We start from the raw sequence: 25,260 nt of genomic DNA on the forward strand, positions 1-25,260 counted from the left end.
GAAATAGCTGTCTGGGTGGTTGTGGGGCATGCTTTTAATGCCAGCACTTGGTATGCAGAGGCAGAAGGATCTCTGAGTTCAAGGCCAACCTGGTCTATAGGTTGAGTTTCTGAATGTGACAGTGTATACTTGTCATTCAGCTCCTTGGAAGACTGAAGCAGGACTAAATCGAGACCAGTGTGATGTTCTCAGAAGAAAAACCTTTTATGCAGATATGTTTGTTGGCTCACATCTTAAATGCCAGCATTTGGAAGTCAGAAGCAGACAGATCTCTTGAGTTGGAGGCTAGCCTGGCCTATATAATGTGAGTTTGAGACCAGATGGGGCTCCCCATAAGTGAGGTCCTTAAAATTTAAAGAAAAAAAAACTTATGTGTTAGGTTCTACGTGGCCAATTTGGAATTGTGTTTGTGGGGAGCTATGTACTGTAGATGTAAACTTGTTCTGGCTACCATTAGACCTTAACCATTTATTGCTCCTCCTGTGTCTGACCTAATGCTATTTGGAGCAACCTGAGTTCCTGGGCCATGATCATTCAACCCAAAATAAACTCTTATCTCTTGGAGTTTAATTGATGAAGTGCTTGCTGTGCATGGTTGAGAACCTAAGTTAGGATTCCCAACACCTACATAAATGTTGGGGGCAGGAGGAACGGAGGAGCAGAAACAGATGGATTCCTAAAGTTCACTGGTTGGCTAAGCCAGCTTAGCTGAAATGATGAGCAGTGAAAGACCTGTGTCAAGATACATGACGGGGCTGAGAGGATCGGCTCAGCACATAAAGACATTTGCTGCCTGGTTTGATTCCCTCCAGAACCCACCTACAAGTGAAGGGGAACTGACTCCACAGAGTTGCTGTCTGACCAGTCCATGTATGCTGTGGCACATTGAAACACAACACCTCACACAATAAAATTGAGGATAATAAAACATGTAGATCATTGAAGAAGACACCTTCCCCCTCCCATCTCGACCTCAGATGGATACAAAGCATCTCCTGTGCTGGGCTGGAGTGGTAGGTGGTCCACTGTAGTTAAGAGAACTTTAGGCTAGGTGTGGCGCACGCCTTTAGCCGCAGCATTCGGGAAGCAGAGGCAGAAGGGATCACCGAATTCGAGGCCATCCTGGGTTACACGTGGTGAAACCATGTCTAAAACAAAGTGGGTGTTTCCAGCACCCACACCAGGCGAATGCTGCCCTTAACTCTAGCTTCAAGGGATCCCAAACACATAAAAGTAAAAATGAATCCTTAAAAACAAAACCAAAAAAAAAACTTCCTTTGAAATGTCAGTCGCGAATGGTTTAAAAAAAAGCGACCAGCTTGCGGTTTAAACATCAGGTTTATTCGCTAGTAACTCGCGGCCAGTGGTTTCTGACGTCATCTAAAAACGCCGGAAATGATCTTGCGCTGCCTAGGAAACAGGACGCGGCCCAGTAATAGCTAAACCTGGGGCAGCCGCACCCACCCGGTCGCCATGGAGCTTCCCTCGGGGCGGTGTGGGGATCCTCGCTCCTGTGACGATGAGTCGGACCCCGAGCCAGACCCGGACCCTGACGCTCAGGCTGAGGCCTATGTAGCCCGTGTTCTCACCCCACCCAAACCTGGCCTGACCCCGCGGCGCTCGTCGCTGAAGTCCACGCTCTCCGCGTCCCTGGGCGCGCCGGAGCGAAAGGCTGCCCCCAGAGTCCCGGCCGTGCGCCTGCCGGGCCTACTGAGCCTTCCCCCGGAGCTGCTGCTGGAGATCTGCGCCTACCTGGATGCACGGGTCGTGCTCCACGTCCTGCCGTGCGTGTGCCAAGCACTCAACGACCTTGTGCGTGATCATGTCACCTGGAGGCTACGCGCTCAGCGCCGCGTACGCGCACCCTACCCAGTGGTGGAAGGTACGCACACCCGGGGGAACAGGAACTTCTGCCCAGGTCAGGCTTGAGCAAAAGAGAGAGGTACCTGGTCTGCGGGTGCATACTGCTTCTGGAGCAGGCTTCCAGGTTGTCCCAGCTCTGACTGGAGGCAAAGGAAATTTCTAGGTGTTGCCTAATCCTTAATCGACCACAAGGCAGATACTTGACTTCCTCAGGCAGAGCTCTGAACCTGGGATCTCTAAACTTACAATTCAGAGATTTCCCCGGTTTGGGCTTTGTTAGCACTAAGGTCCCTAGTGTGGATAGCTCTGATGTGATAGTCCCTGATGTGGATAGCTCTAGGACTTTTTAGATTGTACCTGGAGTGAAAATAGGTCCAAAAAAGTCCTCAGGCTCTGGATACAGAATCGGCAACTGCCTTAACAAAGCCGCTGACCACTGGAGTGTTGATCCAGGATAGGCGAAGCAGAGGTTCTGTATCTCTAGACTCCTAAACCTGAACTAGCCTTGGGACTTAGGAGCTGGGATCACTGATACCAGCAATCGTTGATACCTGGGTCTAGCCTGTCATCTCTTCTGTTTTATTTATTTTTTATTTATTTTGAGACAGGTTTTTATGTAGCCCAGGGTTCCCTCGTCCTCCCGATCCTCGGAGCTAGCTGTCCCTTTTGCAGAGCAGGTGTTATTCATTCTGCCCTTGAGTTCATTGGTCTGTGGAGGAAAAGAAAACTCGAAGTTGATCTTTTTGAGTTTTTGTTGTTTTGCTTTTTTAAGGTTGTACGTATGGAACCCAGAACTTTGGGTGTGCTGGGCAAATGCGTTATTTTACCACAGTTTACATTCTCAGCACGACTTTGAGATATTGTAAATCCTGATGTTCCTGGATCCTTAGGCTCTTGAGACAGACATGGAAAGCTGAATAGTTGATTCCCCTGACCTGGAAGAGTTTGATTCTGCAGACTTCTGGGTTAGGGAATTGACTTCCAACCCCTAGGAATTGACCTCCAACCCCCAGTCAGATTTCCAAACAGCTTTTTGATAAACATGTTTTCCAAACATGTTTTTTGATAAAAAAAATGTGCTTGAACCTCATCCAAATGATTGAATGGGTGACCTGGGGTTTAGATTTTGTCTTGGGAGGGAGGGGGAATGACTAGGGATAAAGCCAAGGCCCTGTGCTTCCTAGGTAAGTTCTCGACTACCAAGCCACACTTTACTTTCGTTGGCTTCTGTGTCTTGTGACTTCCTGGTTTACAGTTAGAAATTTAAGGGGCAGTCAGGGTTCCCTACCCTATAGGAAGTCCAAGGTCCTCCCTGTTTCCCCCAGGTCCAGGAAGGTGAGCATCCAAACAGATTTGGCCCCCACAAAGCTCTAGGGGGAGTAGGAGGGGGAGTAGGGGGAGGGGAGGGAAGTGGGAGGAGGGAAGGAGGTGGAAATTTGCAATAAAAATAAATAAATTTAAAAAAGAATTATTGACATCAAGTTATTAAAATAACTGGAAAAAAAAGAAATTTAAGAACTGTGTCCTTAGGTCTGGGTTAGGGGCTAAGGCCAGAATGCTTGGTTAGTCGTGAGGCCCTAGAGAGGACTGAGGGTGGGACAGTTGTCACCTGGGTTGTGAGATGAAGGTTGGAAAGTGTAATTTCGGTTTCTTAGCGTTGGGAGTATTCCTGGTCCTGCATGGGAGATGGGTGGTCAGAAATCCTGAAGCAAGGCCAGAGTCTGTGCCTGCTTAGGGTGGGGGGTGATGTTTTATCCAGGTCTGGTGAAGGTTGGGCTCCCTGGCAGCCAGGGCTGGACTCTCTCAGCTGATGCCCACTGACTCTCCTGCTTGTGGTACCCCACAGAGGAGGACTTTGACTGGCCAGCCGCCTGCATCGAGCTGGAACAGCACCTGGCCCGCTGGGCCGAGGATGGACAGAGAGCCGAGTACTTCTGCCTAGCTGATGGGCACTTTGCTTCCATTGATGCAGTGTTGCTGCTCCAGGTGAGGGGGGCTAGATGGGAGGCTCGGCAAGGGAAAGGTTGGGGAACCTCAACACCAGCTCCATGCTCTCCTTCCAGGGTGGGGCACTGTGTTTGTCAGGCTCCCGAGATCGCAACGTCAACCTGTGGGACCTACGACATCTAGGGAAGGAGCCTAATCGAGTTCTGGTGAAGGCCTTGGGCACCCAGGGCAATAGCACACACAAGGTGAGCAGTCTCGGGGGGCATGAAAGAGGCTGGGAGGGCTTCTGAAGGCCTTGACGTAGACCTTGATGGCTCAGGCCTATATTAGCAACACTCTCAGGGAGCTAAAGGCAGAGGATTGTTCTGATTTTGAAGCTAGCCTGTGCTACATAATGAGTTCCAGGCCAGCCTGAACTGTAGAGTTAAGACTGTTTCAAAGAGCAGAAGAACAAAAACGAGCTATTGGAAACTGCGAGAGTGTCGCTCAGTGATAGAGCCCATGCTTAGATTGTGTTGAGGCTCTGGGTTCTAGTCTAGCACAAAGAGAGGGAGTGGTCTCTGTGGATACCGCTGGGATGTGTTCTTTTTTTTTTTTTTTGGTTTTTCGAGACAGGGTTTCTCTGTGGTTTTGGAGCCTGTCCCGGAACTAGCTCTTGTAGACCAGGCTGGTCTCGAACTCACAGAGATCCGCCTGCCTCTGCCTCCCGAGTGCTGGGATTAAAGGCGTGCGCCACCACCGCCCGGCTCACTGGGATGTGTTCTTGTCCCCAAGCTTTGACAAGCAGCAGAGCAGACCCTACTCCCACACATTGGGATTTACTGTATTCTTCAGTTGTCCCTCCTCCTTCTGACCCCCTTTTTGTCATTTGTGGAGGAGTGGGAGTTATGTGTGTTACTGAAGTGTCGGTGGAAGTCGGCATGAGAGAGGAAAAGCTGTTTGGCTTTGAGTGAATCTGTTCATCTCTTGGATCCTTCTCTGCAAAAGCAGGAAGGTCCAGACTTCCTCTTGGGTTCTGGGGAGGAGGAGACACGAGCTGTTACACAGCTCCTAAAGCGAGTTGTCTTGTGTGACTGTTGTGCCTGCTCCCACAGGGCTGGGTGTGGTCGCTAGCAGCACAGGACCACCGTGTGTGCTCCGGCTCTTGGGACAGCACTGTGAAGCTGTGGGACATGGCGGCTGATGGGCAGCAGTTTGGCGAGATCAAGTGTGAGGGGGCCTGGGCAGGGGGCCTGGGTGGGTAGGGCCCTGCCCAAGCCATCACCCAGCCTTGTGTGCCGTGTGTCCCCAGGGGCAAGGCGGCAGTGCTGTGCCTCTCCTACCAACCTGACATCCTCGTGACTGGTACCTATGACAAGAAGGTGACCACCTATGATCCCAGAGGTGAGATTCCAATTCCTATGCTTGTAAGGCAAAGGGAAGCAGATCTTTGTGAGTTCAAGACCAGTGTGGTCCACACAGTAAGTTCCAGGCCAATTAGGGCTACACAGTGAGAACCTGGCTCAGAAACAAAATAACAGGAAAGAACACTGAGGTTGGGTTGGGGGGCAGGGGCTGGAGAGATGGCTCAGCAATTAAGAGCACTGGCTGCTTTTCCAGAGGACTTGGATTGGGTTGGGAGGCACCCACATGGTAGCTAGCAACCACCTGTAATTCCAATTTAAGAGGATCCATTGCCTTCTTCTGGCCTCCGCGGGCAATGTATGCATGCCGTGCACAGATACATGTAGGCAAAACACCTATATATGTAAGATAGAAAAGGAGTCTCAAAAATTCAAACATTGAATCACGTGATCAGAGAACACTGGTGGATGACATAAGCCTGTCTGCACTGCGAGTCTTTCCTGTGCTTCTGTCTACGCTGTTCCCCTTGCGGAGACTGAACCTGGTGCCTCCCGCATGCTAGACAGAGGCTTTGTCCCTTTCACTTTGCTCATTTTGAGATAGACTCTCACTGTGTTGCCCAGGCTACCCTCAAACTCACTCTGTATCTTAGGCTGGCCTCCACCTATATTCAGCTTCCTGTCTCAGCCTGTGGGCTCCTGAGTAGCTGGAATTACAGGATTGCACCATGAGGCCTGGCTGATGATTAATCGGCCCCTTCCCCCATCCTGGGATGGAAGCCATTGCCTGTGCTTAGGCTATTGCTTAGCTGCTGAGCTCTAGCCCCACTCCAGCCATGACTGAGTCATCTTACTCCATTAGACTGAAGGGATCCTGAGATGGACTTAGGTTTGGGTGGAGTGAAGTGCTTGGCTATGTGTTGGGAGATACTGGTGGGGTAGGAAGGGAAGGTGGCGTGGAGGTAGGGACCAAGAGAGGACAAAAGCCTGTGGGTCCTGGATCCAGATGGGGTAGGAGGGGAGAGGAGTGACCAGGTGAGAAGCTCAGCCATCGGAAGTTTTCCTAGGTGAGACGGTAGCCCAGATCCCCAGGTGGGCCTGGGTCTCTGATACCCTCCATCCTCCCCGGGCCCGTATTCCCACTCCAGCTGGCTTGGCTCTGGTGAAGAGCCGGAGGCTGCATTCGAGTGCTGTGCTAGCGGTGCTGGCAGATGACAGGCATATCATCTCAGGCAGTGAGGACCACAGTCTTGTGGTATTTGATCGCCGAGCCAACAGAGTCCTGCAGCGGCTGCAGGTGGGTTGCCCTTCCCAGTGATTCTGAGGAGGACTGTAGCCCAGCTCGTCATTCCTGAGCTGCTCTATGCCTTGTCCTTCCCACAGCTGGACTCCTATCTGCTCTGCATGTCCTACCAGGAGCCCCAGCTCTGGGCGGGTGACAACCAGGGCCTGCTGCACGTCTTCGCCAACCGAGATGGTTGCTTCCAGCTTGTCCGGGTCAGCTAGGACTCCTGTCTGTACCTCCCCGGTGACTCCTTGTGTGTAGAGGGCTAACCATGGGGAAACTCTGCCTGAGTGTCACCCATCCTTTCTTCCCTAGTCCTTTGATGTGGGTCACCAGTCTCAGATCACAGGGATCAAGCACTCGCTGGGGACTTTGTATACAACATCTACTGACAAGACCATTCGGGTGAGGACACTGACCCATGCAGACCCCCAGCGCTGGCCAGGGCACATATCCTGACCTCTGCCCCTTACCCTTCCCAGGTTCACGTGCCCACAGACCCACCTAGGACCATCTGTACCAGAAGCCACCACAATGTATTGAATGGGGTAAGGTCCTGCCCCATATAGCCTGTTGACCTGCCAAGAGCCCACGCCATCCCCTAATTCCACTGCCACTGCTCCCCAGATCTGTGCTGAGGGCAACATGGTGGTGGCTGCCTCTGGTGGCCTGTCACTGGAGGTCTGGAGGCTGCTGGCCTAAACAGCTGGATGTGGCTGCGATGGATGTTGGTATACACTGCCTGCTGAGGCTGCCCTAGGCCTCAGCTCTGGAGAACCTTCCTGCAATTGGTGCTGCTTCTGCCCTGCTCCACAGGCCTGGGGCACAAGAAGCCCTAGGGCTGGGCCCACGCCTATGCCTGTGGAGGTGACATTCTAGTTTTAGCCACCCAGGGGGCTATTCCCTACCTTCTACCCCTGGTTGTTTTGTTTTATTTGTTGAGGCAGTCTCCATGGAATCCAGGCTGGCCTCACACTTACTATGTATTTGAGGCAAGCCTTGAATGCCTGGTCCTCCTGCTTCAGTCTCCAAGTGTTGGGATAATGGGTGCACCGCCACCCTGGGTGATCCCTGTTTTGTTAGGTTGGGTGCCTCTTTCCCACAGGAGAGTGAAGAAGGAATAAATGACCTACTGTGCAACTGTTGGGAACCGGAGTGTGAGCTTTCTGTGACCACGCATCTGTGATGAGGGGGAAGGGTAGCATGTGAGGGCTGGGGCGCCTCCTGCTCTGTGTGTGTGCACTCGAGGACCACGGGCACTTGGTCTGACATAGCTTAGTGAGGTGAGTGTGGGCTGTGTGGCATGCAGACTCTGACTCAAATTCCCAGGATAGGTCTGTGTGGAGGAAGCAGACAGACACCTACCCCGTCACCCTGTAGGTATGTGGCACAGGGCCACAGTGCAGGTCTCTTCATGCAGGGCTCTAGGCACGCAGGTATGTATGGCTGTGACTATGGACATGGGCATAGAAGGAAGCCTCAGAGGTGTGCACTGATCCCCAAAAGCTGTGGTACCCCTCAGCCTCCCACAGCAGCACACACAAGTTGTAATACAGGAGTAGTCATGTTTATTGAGGCCTTCCTGTGGTATCCAGGGTCATAGGGGTAGCATTATCGTGGGTTCATAGGATAGCACAGGGCTTCTTTTCCTTGAAGGGGTTGGTGGCAGCGGGGATGCCCACAAGGAAGGGGTCGCTCTTGGCCTGCTCCGTGCAGAACTGCAGCAGGTCTGTGGCTGCCTTAGACACCTGCAAACCAACCACGTCAGCCACATCTGCACATCTGGGTGTGCACTTGCTCCCTTGCCCAGCTGTGCCCACTGCACGCCTGCCCAACCCTCACCTTTATGCGGTTGATGCCTGCCTCCATCCGCAGCTGCTCCACTGCCCGGCGGGCCTGTCCGATGTCGCTGCCAGTGGCCACCTTGCTGGACATCTGGGAGAAGGTGAGCAGAGCTCTGCAAGCCTGAGCTTCCAAGCTTCTGCAGCTCCTCCTGGGTCCCCCACGTTCAGCTACCTCAGCTGAAGACTCCCGAACAGGCTCGGCTGCCTGCTCCAGCCTCGGCTACCCCACTCTGGCTCTCTCAATACTGGCCTCAATACTTCAACCCCCCACCTTCCCAGTCCCTGCAGAGACTTTGAAGTCAGGACCCAGTGAAATGTCACCAGCAACAGCAGCAGCAGCTGCTGTGACAGAAGGGGTCCGTTCCCCAGGAGGCCCAGTGGCTGCTTTGGTGTCACATGTTTCTTGGATCCCCTGGGGGACTGGGCAGCTTGGTTGCAGGCCCGAAGGATGTGGGACTCTGACTTGCTGAATATCTGTGCGCTTCCCAGCAGACCTCCCTCCCTGCTCTGCCACCTCCTGCAGGCTCTGTGTACCCGAACTCCAAACTGTCTTTTTAATAACTTCCCCACCCCATTTAAATTTTTTTTATTATTTTGATGGGGTTTTGAGCCCAGGCTGACCTTGCCTTCACGCATGACATCACTCTTGTGTTATATCTCTTAACATGTTCATCCCCAGATCTGCATCCCAGCTGCTCAGACACCCATCTCCAAGGCCTTTATCCCTCCATATCTAACTGCCTCAGGTACCATCAGATCAGCCTTTTGTTTTTGTTTGTATTTTCATTTTTTTTTTGAGACAGGACTTCTCTGTGTAGTCCTGGCCACCCTGGAACCCACTCTGTAGACCAGGCTGGCCTTGAACTCAGAGATCCACTTGCCCTGCCTTCCTGGGCTTAAAGGTGCGCACCACCACCTCCTAGCCATATCAACCTCTAAGTGAAGTTCTGTCTGGTTCCTGCTCTTGTCCATGCCACCTGTCTTCCCCTGACTCACTGCCTACACCAGATAGTCTCCATGTCCTTTGCCAGCTCTTCCCTCCCCTGCCCTGGCTGTTTTGGGCATGGTGGTGCACGCCTGTGATCCTGCCACTCAGGAGGCTGGCTTGGGCTACATAGTAAGACCCCATCTCAAACAAAAACAATCGGGGGTCGGGGTGGCTGGCACCACGTATATTCCAAGCTACTCTAGGGCTGAGGTGGGAAGATTGCTTACTTGGAGCCAGGAGCTAGAAAGCAGCCTGGGCCATAGAAGGACCCTGGAAGAAAATCAAGAAACTGCTCTCCACCTGCTTTGCAGCTCTTGCAGTAAACTCCTCCTCTGCACGGTCCACAGGGTGCTGCTGTCCGTCTTCTCTTGTTATTTATATGATTGACACCATCATTGTCATCCAGATGGGCGGGCTACCTATCATTTTTCTCTCCTAGGCTTCCTCTGCCTCATCCCCTTGAGTAGCTGGGACTGTAGATACTCCTGCCACACCCAGCCTCGTATTCTTGCCCCTTATCCCTCAGGGATCACCCTGACACTGCTGTGCTGATTCCTTCCTTCGTTCATTCACTCAGCAGTGTCTTAGCCTTGAGCTGCTATAACAAATGCCGTGGACTGAACTGGATAAACAACGGGAATTGCTGACTCGGTAGCTGGCGGTCAGAGTGCTGCTTCTGGTGTCTCTAGAAACTGTTTCATCAACTTCTCTTTAAAAATTATTTTAAAATTGCCTTCATTGTCCCAGCACTCAGGAGGTAGAAGCAGGCTGGTCTCTGTGAGTTGAGGCCAACCAGGTCTACATGGTAAGTTCCTGGCCAGTCAGAGTTACATGGTGAGACTATCACAGAAGTATTTTGTGTGTGTTGGGGGAAGGGAGGTGCATGTGGAGGTCACAGGACAGCTTTTTGGAGTCCATTTTCTTCTACCATGTTGGTCCTGGGGACTGAACTCGGGTAGCCAGCAAGTCACGGTCTGGGTCAGCTTCTTGCTGTGTCCTCACCTGCTCTTTCCTCTGCATGCAAATCACCAGGGCCTCTGTTTATCTGAGCATTAACATCTGAGGTTGTTTGTGTGTGCTGTCGGCCAGAGCACAACCTCGGATATCATTCCTCAGGACACATCCACCTGGCCCCTAACCTTTTATTTTGTGCATGTATGAGCATGTGCATGCACGGCATGCTTGCGGATGGAGGTCAGAAGATAATTTACTGGAGTCTGAGACTCGTTCCTTTTACCCTATGCCTTTGGTCACTGAGCCCGAGCCATCCCGCAACCCTGTCTACTTCTCCAGGGCTGGAATTACTGCCACTGCCCTCTCAGACATTTTTTCTATCTTTTTAAATTTGGGTTCTGGGAATTGGAATTGAAAACACACATCTAATCCACACTCTTGCAAAGCAAGGGCTTCACTGGCAGTGATTTCCCTCGCCATACCATCCCCTTTTGTTGAGACAGGGTCTCTATAGTTCAGGCTGGCCTGAAACTTGAGATTCTCCGGCTTCCACCTTCTGACTGCAGGCTGGTGTGTACCCCGAGCTTGGCTTAATCAGTTTTCTGTTTCATCGTTCAGACTATGGACATGAGGAGAGCAGAGGTCTTGTTTGTTTAGAGCAGAGAGCACTATTTAGTGCAGACTACACAAATTGTAGAATTAATATTAATAGGTGCTTCTTGGAGTAAAAAGATGGCAGTCATCCTTGCCTCCCATAAGAGGCCCATGATCCAGTGGAAGGTGACATCTGAGGAGTCAAGGAAGTTTGTGGAGACTGTGGGAGACACCAAAAGGAATCACTATTCTATTTGACAAGAGGCTGCAACTAAGTTTGCCTGATGCCCTAAATCCTGTTCAAGGGCTCTATCTTAGGAACAATCATCTCGCTCACAGGGGGCAGGAATATTTGGACAGACAACTTTCAAACTAGGCACTTTCATCCGCTTGAAGCTGAGTTAGACGACAGGAAAAAAGGCTCCCGGCGCCGGTGTACGGAACACAGGAGTAAAATGGCTGCTACCAGGACTGCAGGCGCTATCCTGGGTCATGTGACTAAATAGCTTCCGGTTCCAACCCCGCCCTCCTCCACCCCGGGCTCTCGAGTCCCATTTCCTGGGCTCAGGCCGACCACGCGGAGAAATTCTGCGCTTCCCAGCACCCGGGCGGCTGTGACCCGAGAGCGGCCGCGGGCGCATGGAGGCGACCTCGCAGGGGGCGGCGCCCGCCGCGGCGCTGGCCGCCGTGCTCAAGCACAGCTCGGCCTTGCCGCCTGAGAGCGCCAAGGTGCAAGGTTACGACTTCAACCGCGGCGTAGATTACCAGGCACTTCTGGAGGCCTTCGGCACCACCGGCTTCCAGGCTACCAACTTTGGACGCGCGGTGCAGCAAGTCAACGCCATGGTGAGGCGCAGGGCGGCCCCGAAGCGGGACGGGAGGGCGGGACCGCGCCACGCGGATCCGCGTATGAGTGGCTGGGCGGGGCGGAGTCCTGGTAAATTGGCAGTCTGGGATGGGGGGAGCTTGGGGTTAAAAGAAGGACATTGTAGGAGAGCTTAAGGTCGGGAGAGCCTTGGAGTAGCTCTCGCAGTGGAAGGGGGCTTGAAAAGAAGATGCTGTGTGATTCCTAAAAGGGGACAAACCCTAAGTGACAGACCTGAACCGGGAAAGCGGGGAGTAGGGTCCGCGCAGGGGTTGTGTTTTCGTTTCGAAATAGTCCCAGTATTCCTGAGTACAGTCAGACTCTGGAGTCCAGTCCACCTGGGGTTCCTCGACTGAGGGTCGGAGTCAGTGCAACTTTGCGGTGCCCCCATGCGCAGATTGAGAAGAAGCTGGAGCCGCTACCAGAAGATGAAGACCATCACGAAGATCTGACGCAGAGCCGCCGCCCACTCACTGGCTGCACCATTTTCTTGGGCTACACATCCAACCTCATCAGTTCGGGCATCCGGGAGACCATTCGCTACCTCGTGCAGCACAACATGGTGGGTCGATGTTAGGTCTGTGGTCTCAACCTCCCTGGGCAAGTGGATAATAAAACTGCTGTTCATTTAAGAGACATGAAGAAGGTTCTGAAGAGGCTCAGAAGTTAAGAGTATTTGCTGCTCTTGTGGAAGACCTGGGTTTGGTTCCCAGCACCCATGTGGTGGTTCATAGATGTCTGTAACTCCATTTCCAGGGATGTATGCAAAACACTGGTACACATAAAAAGAAAAAGTAATTTCAAAAAAGGATGCGAGGAGATGGGTTTTTGTTTTTGAACATGCTGGCAGTTCTTATTCCTTAGCCTCCTGAGTGCTGGGATCACAGGAGTGTGCCACATTTTCTGGCTACAGGTCTGCTTTAAGCAGAGGAACAGGCTTGCGCTGTTTTGTTGCACGCTTGTGTCGGGATGAGTACGGGCTGATGTCAGGAGTGCGGCTAAGAAGGAGGCGAGCCTTGTTTTCTGTGCCTGTAGGTGGATGTGTTGGTGACGACTGCTGGAGGCGTGGAAGAAGATATCATCAAGTGCCTGGCACCCACTTACCTTGGCGAGTTCAGCCTCAGTGGGAAGGAGCTCCGGGAGAATGGTATCAACAGGTGGGGCCCCGAGTAGCGGTGGGGCAGGGGACCTGGGCCGAGGGTCTTGGTGACTGATGCCCATGTGCCTCCCATCCCCAGGATTGGGAACCTGCTGGTGCCAAACGATAATTACTGCAAGTTTGAGGACTGGCTCATGCCCATTCTGGACCAGATGGTGCTGGAACAGAACACAGAGGTAGGGCTGGAAGGGTTCAGGAGGACCTGGTTAGTGGAGTCAGAAGATGTCCGGGCTAATACTGATGTTCTTCCTTTAGGGTGTGAAGTGGACACCTTCCAAGATGATCTCCCGACTTGGCAAGGAGATCAACAACCCAGAGTCTGTGTATTATTGGGCTTATAAGGTGGGTTGGTGGGGACGAATCCCTAGGCTTTGGCATGTGCTGACTTGTTTTGTCTTTGCATCTACCAGGGAGTCTCTGTAATTATTCTTAGTTTTCCCAGACTTAGATGAGGCGTGTCAAACCCCGAGAGGCTAGGTCATCTTTTGAATGAAGGGCTCTATTTCCTAGCTATGCCCTACACTATTGGGGCTCCTTAGCTGTAGTGCTTAAGAACTCAGTGGGGCCTGAACCAGGGTACCATGCTCTTAGAGACAGTAGCACTCAAGAGTCTGGAAAATGGTGAACCAAGTGGCTCAGTGTGCCAGACACCTACTTAGAGGTGTGCATGGTTTTCCTCTTATCTGCCTCATGTCCACCAGAGAAATAAGCAGCCTGTTCAGGGAGGGAGGATGCCACTGGGTTGGGGACCAGAGTTTTTCTGGGCTCTGAGCTGTAGCTGCTGACTGGTCCTGTCTTCACACCAGAACCACATTCCTGTGCTGAGCCCTGCGCTCACAGATGGCTCACTGGGTGACATGATCTTCTTCCATTCCTACAAAAACCCAGGCTTAGTTTTGGACATCGTTGAAGGTGAGGTGCTCGGGCCCTGGGAGAAGAGGGAGGAGGGTGAACTGAGGCCAGTGCCTGACCTCAGCCCTCCCTCTCAGACCTACGACTCATCAACATGCAGGCCATTTTCGCCAAGCGCTCCGGCATGATCATCCTGGGTGGAGGTATGGTGAAGCACCACATCGCCAATGCTAACCTCATGGTGAGTGGGGTGGCCCTTGGCATACAGCGTGCCAGGCGTGGACTACAGCAGTGGACTAGATGGGTCGGAATCCTTCCTCTGTGCAGTTAGGTTGGAGTGAGGCAGTCAGTCAGCAAGAAGTGACATGCATGTTATATGGCAATAATTGTAAGGACATAAGTGCTATCAGTCAGGCAAGGTGACTGTTCCCAGCTACTTGGTAGACTGAGGCAGGGAGATAGCCTGTACACAGTTCAGGACTATCCTAGAATACTATAATGTGAAAAGAATGCTGTTTAATAAAGGGAGGGTTGGAAAAGGCTTCTGGGAAATGTGACCGTGAGCAGACATTTTTTAGAGGTGCCCCCCACAGGCCTTATGCTATGGGAAGAACATTCCCATTGGGTGACTAGCCAGTGCAAAGGCCCTGAGGCACCTGAAGTAGCCAAGGAGCAGCTGATAGTGGAGCAGTGAAGACCTGGAGGTTACACCGCAGAACTAGCAGGGCCTGTGGAGGATTTTGAACCCTGTCCTGTGAGGCTGGTGACGCCAGGACTCGGGAGCTTGCAGAGACCTCTGGGTCTGAGGCAGAGCAGTGCGGGAACAGGTTTGCTTTGCTCATATGGTTGGTTGCAGCAGGAACTACTGCTGAGCATAGGGTGTTGGCTACAACTCGGCAGTCCTCTGTGTTCTTTGAGACTGGCCTCCTTGTTGCCCAGGCTGGTCTTGACTCCCTGGATCAAGGATCCTCTTGCCTTGCCCTGCCGAGTAGCTGGAACCACAAGCCCATGTCAGTACAGCTGGCTCGAATGTCCTTAACTAAAATGCTTGGTAACACCAGTGTGTTGGATTAGTGTTTTGTTTTTTTTATATTTAAAATTTGAGATATTTACATACATATTTTGGGGCAGAAACCTAGAAGGAAATCATGTCCAGAATTTAAATGTGAATGAATATAGTTTGAAGGTAATTTCATACGCTATTTTTTTTTAAAGATTTATTTATTTATTATGTATACACCACACCAGATTTCATTATAGATGGCTGTGAGCCACCATGTGGTTGCTGGGAATTGAACTCAGGACCTCTGGTAGAGCAGTCAGTGCTCTTAACCTCTGAGCCATCTCTCCAGCCCTCATACGCTATTTTTAAAGATGGTTTTATTTTTAATTATGTGATACATGTGTGCCTATGTGCACCTCTGAGTAAAGTGTAGGTGCCCACGGGAGTCCTCAGGAGGGACTGGATCATCTGGAGCTGACTTACATATGGTTGTGAGCCACCAAACATGAATATGGGAATTGAATTCAGGTCCTCTGTCAGAGCATGAAATGCCCTACTTGCTGAGCCATCTCTCCAGCCCTGTACAGACAGTATTCTTACTTTGCCTGTAGCTAACTGACTTGTCACATGGGTCTCAGAAGTGGTACATTTTAGCTTATGGAGGAAGAGCTTGTATGTAGAGGTGGTTGTGTTGGAAACCTGCACAGTCACTTCAGGCACTGAAGATGGCCCTTTTGTTTTTTTGTTTTTCGAGACAGGGTTTCTCTGTGGTTTTGGAGTCTGTCCTGGAACTATCTCTTGTAGACCCGGCTGGCCTCAAACTCACAGAGATCCACCTGCCTCTGCCTCCCGAGTGCTGGGATTAAAGGCATGCGCCACCACCGCCCGGCAAGATGGCCTTTCTTAGAAGCTCTCAAAGCCTTCCTGTGTCATACCCCAGCCTTCTCCCTGGCTCTGGCTTCTGACCAGGTTCTCCTCTGCCCACAGCGGAATGGGGCTGACTATGCTGTCTACATCAACACAGCCCAGGAGTTTGATGGTTCAGACTCAGGAGCCCGGCCAGATGAGGCTGTCTCTTGGGGCAAGATCCGGATGGATGCTCAGCCAGTAAAGGTAGAAGCTGGCTGCCTAGGGTGAGTCTATGGGCTATGGCCATAGGTTCCATGGCTCACACAGCTTCTCTGCAGGTCTATGCTGATGCTTCTCTGGTCTTCCCCCTGCTGGTCGCTAAGACTTTTGCCCAAAAGGCAGATGCCTTCACAACTGAGAAGAATGAGGACTAAGAAGATTGGTGAAGATTGGGGGTATTTGCTATTCCTTTATTAACTTTATACACCAGCCCCTCCCTGGGCCCACCTACTCCTTGATCAGCAGCGTCTTCAGAATAAATGGTCTTTGTTAGGTCTTGTGAGTTGGTCTGGGTCCTTTGGCTTGGTGTCAGATCCCCAAGCTTCAGCCTGCTCCACCCTCTGCCTCATAGGTCTCTTCTCGCCAGTATTGGATGCTGCCCCCCATGGCTGTCAGCAGGCAGGGTTCCGTGGGATGGTAAGCCAATGATTGTACCACACTAGAACCCACGGGCAGGGCCAGTGCCAGGGCACCCTAAGGAATGAATGTTGGGAAACAATTACTAGTGATCAGGCTGTCTCCTTGAGACCTAGCCTGAAGTCCTCAGTCACCTTTTCCCTGACTTCTTTTGGTGGTGCTGAGAATGCCAGGCAAATCTTGCCACTGAGCCACACCCTTAATCCTGGAGGCTTCTAACCTTGGACATAGAAAGGCCCTGGCCTTGTGACCCCCACCTTACTGTTTCTTGCTAGTCTGAGTGTTCCTGGTACCTTGGGGGGTGCTAGGGATTTGAGGCTTGCACATGCTAGGCAAGTGCTTAACACTGTTCCACCACCAGCCTCTAGTGGCTTCTCAAACACCGCAGATGTCAGATGGGTGATGATGCATGCCTTTTAATCCCAACACTCAGGAGGCATAGGCAGGTGGATCTCATGAGTTTGAGGCCAGCCTGGTCTACAGAGCTAGTTCCAGGACAGCCAGGGCTACACAGAGAAACCCGTTCTTGAAAAACAAAACAGTACAGATGTCATCTGGCCAAACTCCACCTCCAAGTGCTAATTATCTTGGAAGTCTCACTTACCTTCCTTTTTAATTTTTTTTTCTTTTTTTGCTGGGCAATGGTGGCACACACCTTTAATCCTAGCCCTTGGGAGGCAGAGGCAAGCAGATCTTTGTGAGTTCGAGGCTAGTTGGTCTACAGAGCGAGTTCCAGGACTGGCTCTATAGCTACTGAGAAACCCTGTCTCGAAAAACCAAAACAAGACAAAATTGTTATTACTATTTTTTTTTTTTTACAAAGGGTTCTATAATCCAGGCTGACCTCAAATTTGCAGCAAACTGCCCCCCCCCCCCCCAGGGTTTCTCTGTTTAACAGCTTTGGCTGTCCTAGAACTCACTTTGTAGACCAGGCTGATCTTGAACTCATGAGATCCATCTGCCTATGGCTCCAGAGTGCTGGGATTTAGGGCGTGTGCCACCACTGCCTGGCTCAGCAAACCCTTCTTTATTTGCAATACAGTGCTGAGATAATAGGCTTGGAACTCAGTGTTTTCCTGTCATAGCCGCCCCACTTGCTGGGATTACACACGTACTACATGCCCAGCCTTCAGTTTCCTTTCAGGGGACGCTCGGCACTGTCCTTAGACTCGAGGCACCTGTTCTGCTCTCGTAGCCACCACTTGCTTCAGGCATGTCTTGTTCTGAGTTTCACGGTTCCCTGATACTCTGGGTACTAACAGGTCTACTTGGCAGACCCAGCGATTGTTGTTTCCCTCGCCACCCCGTAGTTACCTTAACAATATCTTTTTTTTTTTTTTTTTCCGAGACAGGGTTTTTCTGTGGCTTTGGAGCCTGTCCTGGAACTAGCTCTTGTAGACCAGGCTGGTCTCGAACTCACAGAGATCCGCCTGCCTCTACCTCCCAAGTGCTGGGATTAAAGGCGTGCGCCACCACTGCCCGGCTAACAATATCTTTTTGTGTGCATTTCAAGGTGAATTTTCTTCAGGAGAGTTGACAGACCATCCTTAGTTCCCAAAGCAAGAGCTGGTCTCAAGGATCTCCTATTTTTTCCAGTCCTTTTACCGAGCCTAATTCTGTTGGCTGGCCCCAGCACTGATACCTCCTTCCTGGAGGCCCTAGAACCTTGACCTCACTAAGCCAATGGTCCATCTCCCACCTGGGGCATGTCAGGATCTGGGGTTTAAAGCCATATGGAACCCATATGCAGATCAGGGTTTCTGGGTGATGTAAACCCAGAATCAGTGGCTGGCACTGGCTCCTCGCTCTTCGCATTTACAGCCCTGTCTGACCTGGAACCAGCTACAGCCAGCACCTTCTCCAGGTCCTTTAGCATATGCTGTTTCCCTTCTTAAAATATGCTTCCTGCTTTTCCTTCTAGTTCCAGCTTGGGAGGCTGAGGCAGGATGAATCAGAGTCAGACACACTCCCACCTCTACCCACCTCCCACAGGTCCCAGCTCAAATACCCAACATTGTTCTTTTTAGGCCTGGGAGTGGTTGAGGTAAACACACAGCTGATGCCCTGGCAAGGAGTCAAAGGGGAAGGCTTACCTCTACCAGGTCCCAGAAGAACACCTTCCCATCCTCAGAGCAGCTGACCACATGTGTGTCACGTTCACTCAGGCAGCAGTCCAGCTTGTACTGCTGGTTCTTATGGCCAACATACCTAGCAGTGAGGGTGGGTACAATCAGGCTTGTTCCTCTTAGCCTCAGAAGGATGGGGAGGGGGAGGCCAACCGTGGAGACTCACTCGCCCAGCAGCTCCCCTGTGTCTTTATCTAGAAGCCGCAAAGTAGAGTCCAGACTGGATATCAAAATGCACTGCCCGTCGCGGCTGAAGCAGGTACAGGTGATGGGGCCTGGGAGAAAGTGTGACAGGCAGGTGAATCCGGGTACTCTTGCCTGCCCCATCTTTTTTTTTTTTTTAAAATATTTATTTATTTATTATATATACAATATACAATGTTCAGTCTGTCTGTGTGTATCCCTGCAGGCCAGGAGAGGGCACCAGACCTCATTACAGATGGTTGTGAGCCACCATGTGGTTGCTGGGAATTGAACTCAGGACCTTTGGAAGAGCAGGCAATGCTCTTAACCGCTGAGCCATCTCTCCAGCCCCCCTGCCCCATCTTCTGTCTTGACTGTCCCACTGGGACCCAGGGCCACACTCACTGCCCACGTAGTCTGAGAAGAGCTGCCCCATTCTTAGGTCATAGCGCCTCACTCGGCCGTCCACGGAGCTGCAAAAAAAGGTAGATCCAGCCTGAAGCACTGCAGTCTTCTACTCCAGGGGCAGCCTGTGCCCCTACGCATTCCTGGGCATCTAGGAAAGTGTGAGTAAAGAAAAGGTGCTCTTCTGCTTTGTGACTCAGGTCCAGGGGACAACTTGGTCCCACTCAAAAACCATGCCCTCTTTTCCAAATCCTCAGAGCTTTCCAGTTCCTGACTGGCACAGTAGTCAACCCTACCTGTTTCTGGGTTCTACATCTGCACATTTGACCAACTGCAGAACTATATTTTATAAGGTTATCATTATCTGTTTTCTCAAGACAGAGTTTCTCTGTAAAGCCCTGGATGTCCTGGAACTCACTCTGTAGTCCAGGCTGGCTTCATGTCACACACAAGGCCTTGTGTTCCATCCTAGCACAGCAAACACACAAACCAGAATCACGTATCAGAGTGTGCAGACTCTGCAAGCTATTTTATAGAGGGCTGGACAGCTTAAAATGTGCTCTCCCTGGGAGGTCCTGAAATCAGCCTACTACAGTTACCAAAGCACTGTTCTCGGGGTGACTCCACCCCTCCTGCTCCACTACCATCCTATTCTTACACGGATGAAGGGTTTGCTGGTAATCTTCCATCCTTAGTGCCGAAACCCACTAAGCAGCTTTCATCCCTTCTGAGACAGGAACTCAGGCCTGGATGGTCTCCTTTCACTGTGCTAAGGCTGTCCTTGAACTCATGGAGTACAGGTGTCCTACCACACCTGGCTCACTGGGGAAACTTTCAGAGCACAGCCACTTCATGCCAGTATTTCCCTCAAAGAAACATGGCTTTTCACTACTCTCAGAAAAATAAATGTTCAAATGCCTCCTGCAGCCCTTTGGACCCAGTTCCTTCCATTCCTTCAGCCTCTCCCGCCTGTTGCACGTATTCATCATCTTGGGACATGTGCTTGCTCTCCCTCCGGCTTGCCACTAGATGGCTCTTACCCACCCATGGTTGCTCGTTCCAGGCCTTTACTATGAACAATCTTACCACTTCTGCCACCTAAAGCTGCTGTCTCATGACTTCGTGTTCTTGCTGCAATTAGATCAGTCGCATTTCTGCATTCATTCATTCATTCATTCAGTTATTTGGTTTTTGAGGAAGGGTTTCTCTGTAGGCCTGACTGTCCTGGAATTTGTTCTGTAGACCAGGCTGGTGTCAGAGGTCTACCTGCCTCTTCCTCCTAGTGCTGGGATCAAAGGTGTGAGCCACCACTGCTCAGCTCTAGGTAGGCTGGCATTTAACTCTTGGTCCCCTGCCCTCCTCTTCACTGCTGGGGAGGTGGATGTCCCCACACCTGCCACAGTTCGCACTTAGTAACTTTTGTCTTTGTGAAGCCCTGGCTGGCCTAGAACTTGTTATGTAGAACAGATTGAGCTGGAACTCGGAAATCTACCTGTCTCTACGTCCTAAGTACTGGGATTAAAGGCATGTGTCACCATGCCTGGCTCATGGTTGCATTTATTTATATTTTTATGAATTTTTTTGATTATTTTTATCTCATATGTATGAATATTTTGTCTGCATGCATGTATGTATGTGCACCATGTGTGTCTGGTTTGCTGTTGAGGGCAAAATAGGCTGTCAGATTGCCTAGAACTGGAGTTTCAGCTGGATGTGTGCCACTATGTAGATGTGGGAAATCAAACTGGTTTTCTGCAAGAGCAACAAGTGCCCTAAACCACTGAACAATCCTTCCAGGCCCCACGGCTACATTTATTGACTGTCCTGCTAGGCAGTAGTACTGGGAACTGTAGCTCTTTGACTGGAAGAGCCTGCACAGTTCTCCCAGTAAGCAGCCTGTGCTGAACAAGGGAGATGGAGAGAGTAGGTGACAGCAGTGGTGGAAGTGGAAGGTGGAAGTAGCCAACCAGGCGTAGCCTACTAAAGTGTGCACTGGCACAATGTGGAGTCACCCACAACAAAGTTCTATATCACCAAACTGAAGTTAAGTGATCTCTTTAGGCTGGGGAGAGGGCTCAGCAGGGGAAAAAGCAAGACTGATGATCTGAGTTTGATCTCTGGAACCCACATAATAGCTGGACACGGTAGTGGGCATCTAAAATTCCAGCACTCTTATTGGGGAAATGGGAGGTGAGACAGAAGAATCTTCTTGGAAAGTCAAGGGCCAGCTAGCCTGGAGTACACAGTATGGTAGAAACAGCAAGAAAGATCCTGCCTCAACACACTGAAGGAGAGAACTGACTCTTTGTCTTCTGACCTTCACACATGCCTGTGCGCAGGCACACACGCATGCTCACACACTCAACTTAAAAGCCAAGGCGGTGGTGGTGCACGCCTTTAATCTCACACTCGGGAGGGGAGGCAGAGGCAGAGGCAGGTGGATCTCTATGAGTTCCAGGCCAGCCTGGTCTACAGAGTGAGTTCCAGGCCAGCCAGGGCTACATAGAAACTCTGTCTCAAAAAACAACGAAAAAGCAAAAAGCCGAGTGGGGCACATCAGGTAGCTCATAACTCCCTGTGACCCCAGCTCTAGAGGACCTTAATGCCTCTGACCTGCTGATACCCCCAGCACATATCACTCCCCCATACAGATGCGCATACACTATTGTTTAAGTTTCTTGTGTGTATCTGTGCTTTGTCTGCATATATGTTTGTGTGCTATGTGTGTGCTGGTGCCTACACAGGCTAGAAAAGGGTAGTAGATCCTCTGGAACCTAAGTTACAGAGAGTTGTAAGTCATCATAGGTGGTGGGAACCGAACCTAGGTTTTTTTTTTGGAAGAGCAGCCAGTGCTTTTAACTATGGCCCTATCTCTTCATCCCCCATGGTTTTGGGCTACTTATTTTGATTTACAGAATGAAATTATCAGAGCTGGACCAGGCTTTGAGGTGCAGCGCTCAGGAGGCAGGGGCTGGGAGCATTGCCTGGTCTATATAGTGAGTTCCAGGACAGAATGACCCTGTCTCAAAAACAAAACAGATCTAGGCTGTGGTTCAGCATGGTGGGTTTTTGCTGTTGGTTTTGTTTTTAAAAAAAGGATTTTTTTCCACATAGCCTTGGCCATCCTGGAATTCAACTATGTAAACTAGGCTGGCCGCAAACTCAGAGATCCGAATGCTTCTGCCTCCTGAGTGCCTGTATCACAGGGCTGTGCCACCATGTGTCATGGCTCACTCTCATCATTTCAGCACTTGGGAGGTGAAGGCAAGAGGGTTAGAAACTGAAGGCCACCCCAGGTTACATAAGACCCTGTCTCCCAGCCTGGTCTACAAGAGCTAGTTCCAGGACAGGCTCCAAAACCACAGAGAAACCCTGTCTCGAAAAAACCAAAAAAAAAAAAAAGACCCTGTCTCAAAAACACAGTGTCCACTATGATCTCCAGTGACACCAGGGCAGGAGTAAGCTCCTGGACCGACTCACCCTGCCAGGATCTCGTGGTCTGACACCTTTACACTGGATATGCCATCTCTGGCTTCATCTAGCGTCTGCACTGGCTCAGGCTTCCGAGAACGGCAGTCCCAGCATCGGATACTGGAATCGATAGAACCTATAAAGCCAACATAAAGGTGAGGTCAGGTTTGAGCCTCTGGACAGCAACTGGTTTCTTGCTGTCTAGGCCCTAGACTCACCAGACAGGATGACTGTGGCCTCTTCGTTAAACTGAACGGTGTTCACCTTCTGGGAAACAGGAATTACTACTTTAGAGGAGGGGTGTTTGGAAGATTGGGATAAAGGGGAGACTCCAGGTGCACGTTAGATCAAGGACACACGCTATTGGTAAGAAGGGTGAAAAGACCTTGGGGAAACTGCATGGATGTAGGTGATGGGCACACGGGGAAGACTGTCATGGAAGGATCTTCCTCGGAACCACCTAGGCACTAATATGGATCTCCACAACGCACACGTTAATGAGGGTCTTCTGGCTTGTACTCACTCCAGCGTGACCCCGAAATTTGCGCACGACCTGCCCAGTTGCCACATCCCACAGCACCACCGTCTTGTCTCCACCACCAGAGCAGAGATGGCTGTTGTCAAAGGAACTGGAGGGCAGGAAAGGGAAGGTCAATATCCACTTAGGATCCTAGCCTCTGCACTCCTTATCCTAGTCTGGCCCCGGACTCACCCGGCTGCATCCAGCACTTCGTAGCCATGGCCACTATACGTCCGCAGCAGCGTCCCACGCAGCGGGTTCCACAGCTTTAGGGTTTTATCGCTGCCACACGTCAGGCAGTAGTTGCCATCCACTGAGGAGCAGCAGGAGGGGGTTACGGGACCTCCGGGCCTCAGGAGGCGGGAGGCCCAGGATGAAGGCGAGGACGCTTACCATTAAATCGCACGGCTCGCACCGCGCCCTGGCCACAGTCCAGGGTCTTCAACCGTTTTTGCGGCAGCTCCGGGGCCCGTGGCTTTGGTTCAGGAAAAGCCATATTTCAAACGCATTAGACTGTTACCCGCATTGCTGCTGTCTGTATTGAGACTGCCTTGCTTCCAGGCTTTCAAAAGCCCTTGGTCGGGTGTAACCTTATTATTGTTCCCCCAGGATCTATTTCCTGCCTGGCACTTCCGTGTTCAGATTTTCATCGCGTTAATGACAGTGTTGGGAATACTGAAGATTCCTTTCAGTTTTTTCCATACTGCCTACTTTTCATGAACGATTCTGGCCTTTTCTTGTTCTCCATTCTCGGGCTGAGAGCTGCCCTGGGCCTGGGAGCGGAAGCGCTAGGCTACTGGTGTTACTCTCTAAAAGCAACCCTTCATTCTCACACCGGAAGCTGCTGGTCTAGCAGTGAAAGAGGCACGGCGTGGTCTTCAGTTCGCAATGTCCACCAACAATATGTCCGACCCACGGAGACCCAACAAAGTGCTGAGGTGAGCAGTTCAGCAAGTCATGGCAAGGCATCTCTGGTTGTGGCCGTGGGTCCAGGCCAAGTTGTCAGCCCTGATGGGACTTGATCGCTCCTGACCCTTGAACATGTCGCAGGTATAAGCCTCCGCCGAGCGAGTGCAACCCAGCTTTGGACGACCCGACGCCGGACTACATGAATCTCCTCGGCATGATCTTTAGCATGTGCGGCCTCATGCTTAAGGTGGGCGGGGTTGAATTTACCTGGGTGTCGCTCCTCCAGAGAATGAGGCCTGGGGGCGGGTTCAGAAAGAGGCGAGTCCTCTTGGCGGGTGCTAGAGGAGGGGATGGGGGCTGTGGCCTGCGGTGAGCGGAGCTCTGGTGACGCCTCCAACAAAGGGGAAGTTGGGATTGAGTACGTAACTGAGCGGGTTTGAGGGTGGGCTTTAGTTTGAGGCAATTTGCAGAGGACTATGGAAAAAGGGCTGGGTCCTTAGCTTGTGGGAATGTGGTGGGGTCAGAGATACAACACACACACACACACACACACACACACACACACACACACACACACACACACACACACCAGGGTCAGCAAGCAGCTCTGAAGGGTAGGTATTGAGGTACTTCCTGGGGACAAGGTCCAAGCTGCAGGTGGCTCCTACTTTCTGAGAATCTGGGTTGTGGGGGCTTCTTGACATACTTCTCATTGATCAGTGTCCCCACCCACCTTTCTTCAGCTGAAGTGGTGTGCTTGGGTTGCCGTCTACTGTTCCTTTATCAGCTTTGCCAACTCCCGGAGCTCGGAGGACACCAAGCAGATGATGAGTAGCTTCATGTAAGGACCCTGAGTGAGGGGATGGGGTACCATGCCTGCTCTGGAGCTGACACCTCTTTTCTGTCTCAGGCTCTCAATCTCTGCTGTGGTGATGTCCTATCTGCAGAATCCTCAGCCCATGACGCCCCCGTGGTGATGTCACCTGTAGGGCTTGGATCCTGGACTCCTGCTCACCTTCTGGCCTAGCCTTTGGCTGTTTCCAACCTACCCTTAGCAGCTGTTTTCAACTGAGTGTTGTCTCTGGTCTCCCAGCGTAATGGAGGGAAGTTGGCCCTTTCTTTGGGTCCTGCTTTTGCTTTGACAAAGGGGTAACCCACAGACTTCCCTTTTACCATCCCTTCCCTGGCCACTGTTATGGGAAACCCTGTTCATGTTTCTAAAAGTATTCACTTGTTTTCTTGTTGAAACTGGTTGATATAAAGTTTTCCACTCTGGCTGACTTGTATTACTTCTCTTTTGTTCCTGGGGTGCTCTGCCCAGCGAAGACTGTCCTGTGTGTGTGTCCCCCCCCCCCCCCCCCGAGATTTTTTAAACGAGTTAACATTCATATTTCACAAGTCTCA

At 51.4% G+C, this 25,260-nt stretch overlaps 5 protein-coding genes across 6 annotated transcripts; 3 read left to right on the forward strand and 2 right to left on the reverse strand.

Annotated features, from left to right (window-relative positions):
- The first annotated feature begins 1,403 nt into the window (after positions 1–1,403).
- On the forward strand, positions 1,404–7,588 carry Fbxw9 (F-box and WD repeat domain containing 9). Its single transcript, XM_075976755.1, has 10 exons — positions 1,404–1,882; positions 3,710–3,849; positions 3,927–4,055; positions 4,905–5,017; positions 5,102–5,193; positions 6,302–6,450; positions 6,537–6,650; positions 6,754–6,843; positions 6,921–6,986; positions 7,066–7,588. Exons 1-10 carry the CDS (start codon positions 1,474–1,476, stop codon positions 7,138–7,140), a joined length of 1,377 nt encoding a protein of 458 aa, XP_075832870.1. The 5' UTR covers positions 1,404–1,473; the 3' UTR covers positions 7,141–7,588.
- Positions 7,589–7,996: 408 nt separating this feature from the next.
- On the reverse strand, positions 7,997–8,510 carry Gng14 (G protein subunit gamma 14). The gene is made up of 2 exons (XM_075976760.1): positions 8,281–8,510; positions 7,997–8,186 (listed from the first exon to the last, which is right to left on the reverse strand). The coding sequence occupies exons 1-2, from the start codon at positions 8,371–8,373 to the stop codon at positions 8,061–8,063; spliced, it is 219 nt and encodes a 72-aa protein (XP_075832875.1). The 5' UTR covers positions 8,374–8,510; the 3' UTR covers positions 7,997–8,060.
- Positions 8,511–11,345: 2,835 nt separating this feature from the next.
- On the forward strand, positions 11,346–16,100 carry Dhps (deoxyhypusine synthase). 2 transcript variants are annotated; one of them, XM_075976756.1, is made up of 9 exons: positions 11,346–11,664; positions 12,081–12,245; positions 12,719–12,840; positions 12,922–13,018; positions 13,098–13,184; positions 13,649–13,754; positions 13,832–13,935; positions 15,685–15,810; positions 15,885–16,100. In XM_075976756.1, the coding sequence occupies exons 1-9, from the start codon at positions 11,458–11,460 to the stop codon at positions 15,978–15,980; spliced, it is 1,110 nt and encodes a 369-aa protein (XP_075832871.1). In that variant the 5' UTR covers positions 11,346–11,457; the 3' UTR covers positions 15,981–16,100. The 2 variants fall into 2 exon arrangements, with proteins under 2 accessions (XP_075832871.1, XP_075832872.1); XM_075976757.1 differs by lacking the exon at positions 15,885–16,100 and having other exon boundaries at positions 13,855–13,935; positions 15,685–15,812.
- Wdr83 (WD repeat domain 83) lies at positions 15,990–23,563 on the reverse strand. Its single transcript, XM_075976758.1, has 9 exons — positions 23,341–23,563; positions 23,140–23,260; positions 22,951–23,056; positions 22,646–22,694; positions 22,437–22,563; positions 18,957–19,024; positions 18,535–18,643; positions 18,336–18,450; positions 15,990–16,299 (listed from the first exon to the last, which is right to left on the reverse strand). The coding sequence occupies exons 1-9, from the start codon at positions 23,441–23,443 to the stop codon at positions 16,150–16,152; spliced, it is 948 nt and encodes a 315-aa protein (XP_075832873.1). The 5' UTR covers positions 23,444–23,563; the 3' UTR covers positions 15,990–16,149.
- A 32-nt stretch (positions 23,564–23,595) lies between these two features.
- Positions 23,596–25,131, forward strand: Wdr83os (WD repeat domain 83 opposite strand). The gene is made up of 4 exons (XM_075976759.1): positions 23,596–23,885; positions 23,998–24,103; positions 24,600–24,697; positions 24,767–25,131. Exons 1-4 carry the CDS (start codon positions 23,836–23,838, stop codon positions 24,831–24,833), a joined length of 321 nt encoding a protein of 106 aa, XP_075832874.1. The 5' UTR covers positions 23,596–23,835; the 3' UTR covers positions 24,834–25,131.
- The last annotated feature ends 129 nt before the right edge of the window (positions 25,132–25,260 follow it).

This window comes from Microtus pennsylvanicus, chromosome 6 (genome assembly GCF_037038515.1).
Source record: "Microtus pennsylvanicus isolate mMicPen1 chromosome 6, mMicPen1.hap1, whole genome shotgun sequence".
NCBI classification, from domain to species: domain Eukaryota; kingdom Metazoa; phylum Chordata; class Mammalia; order Rodentia; family Cricetidae; genus Microtus; species Microtus pennsylvanicus.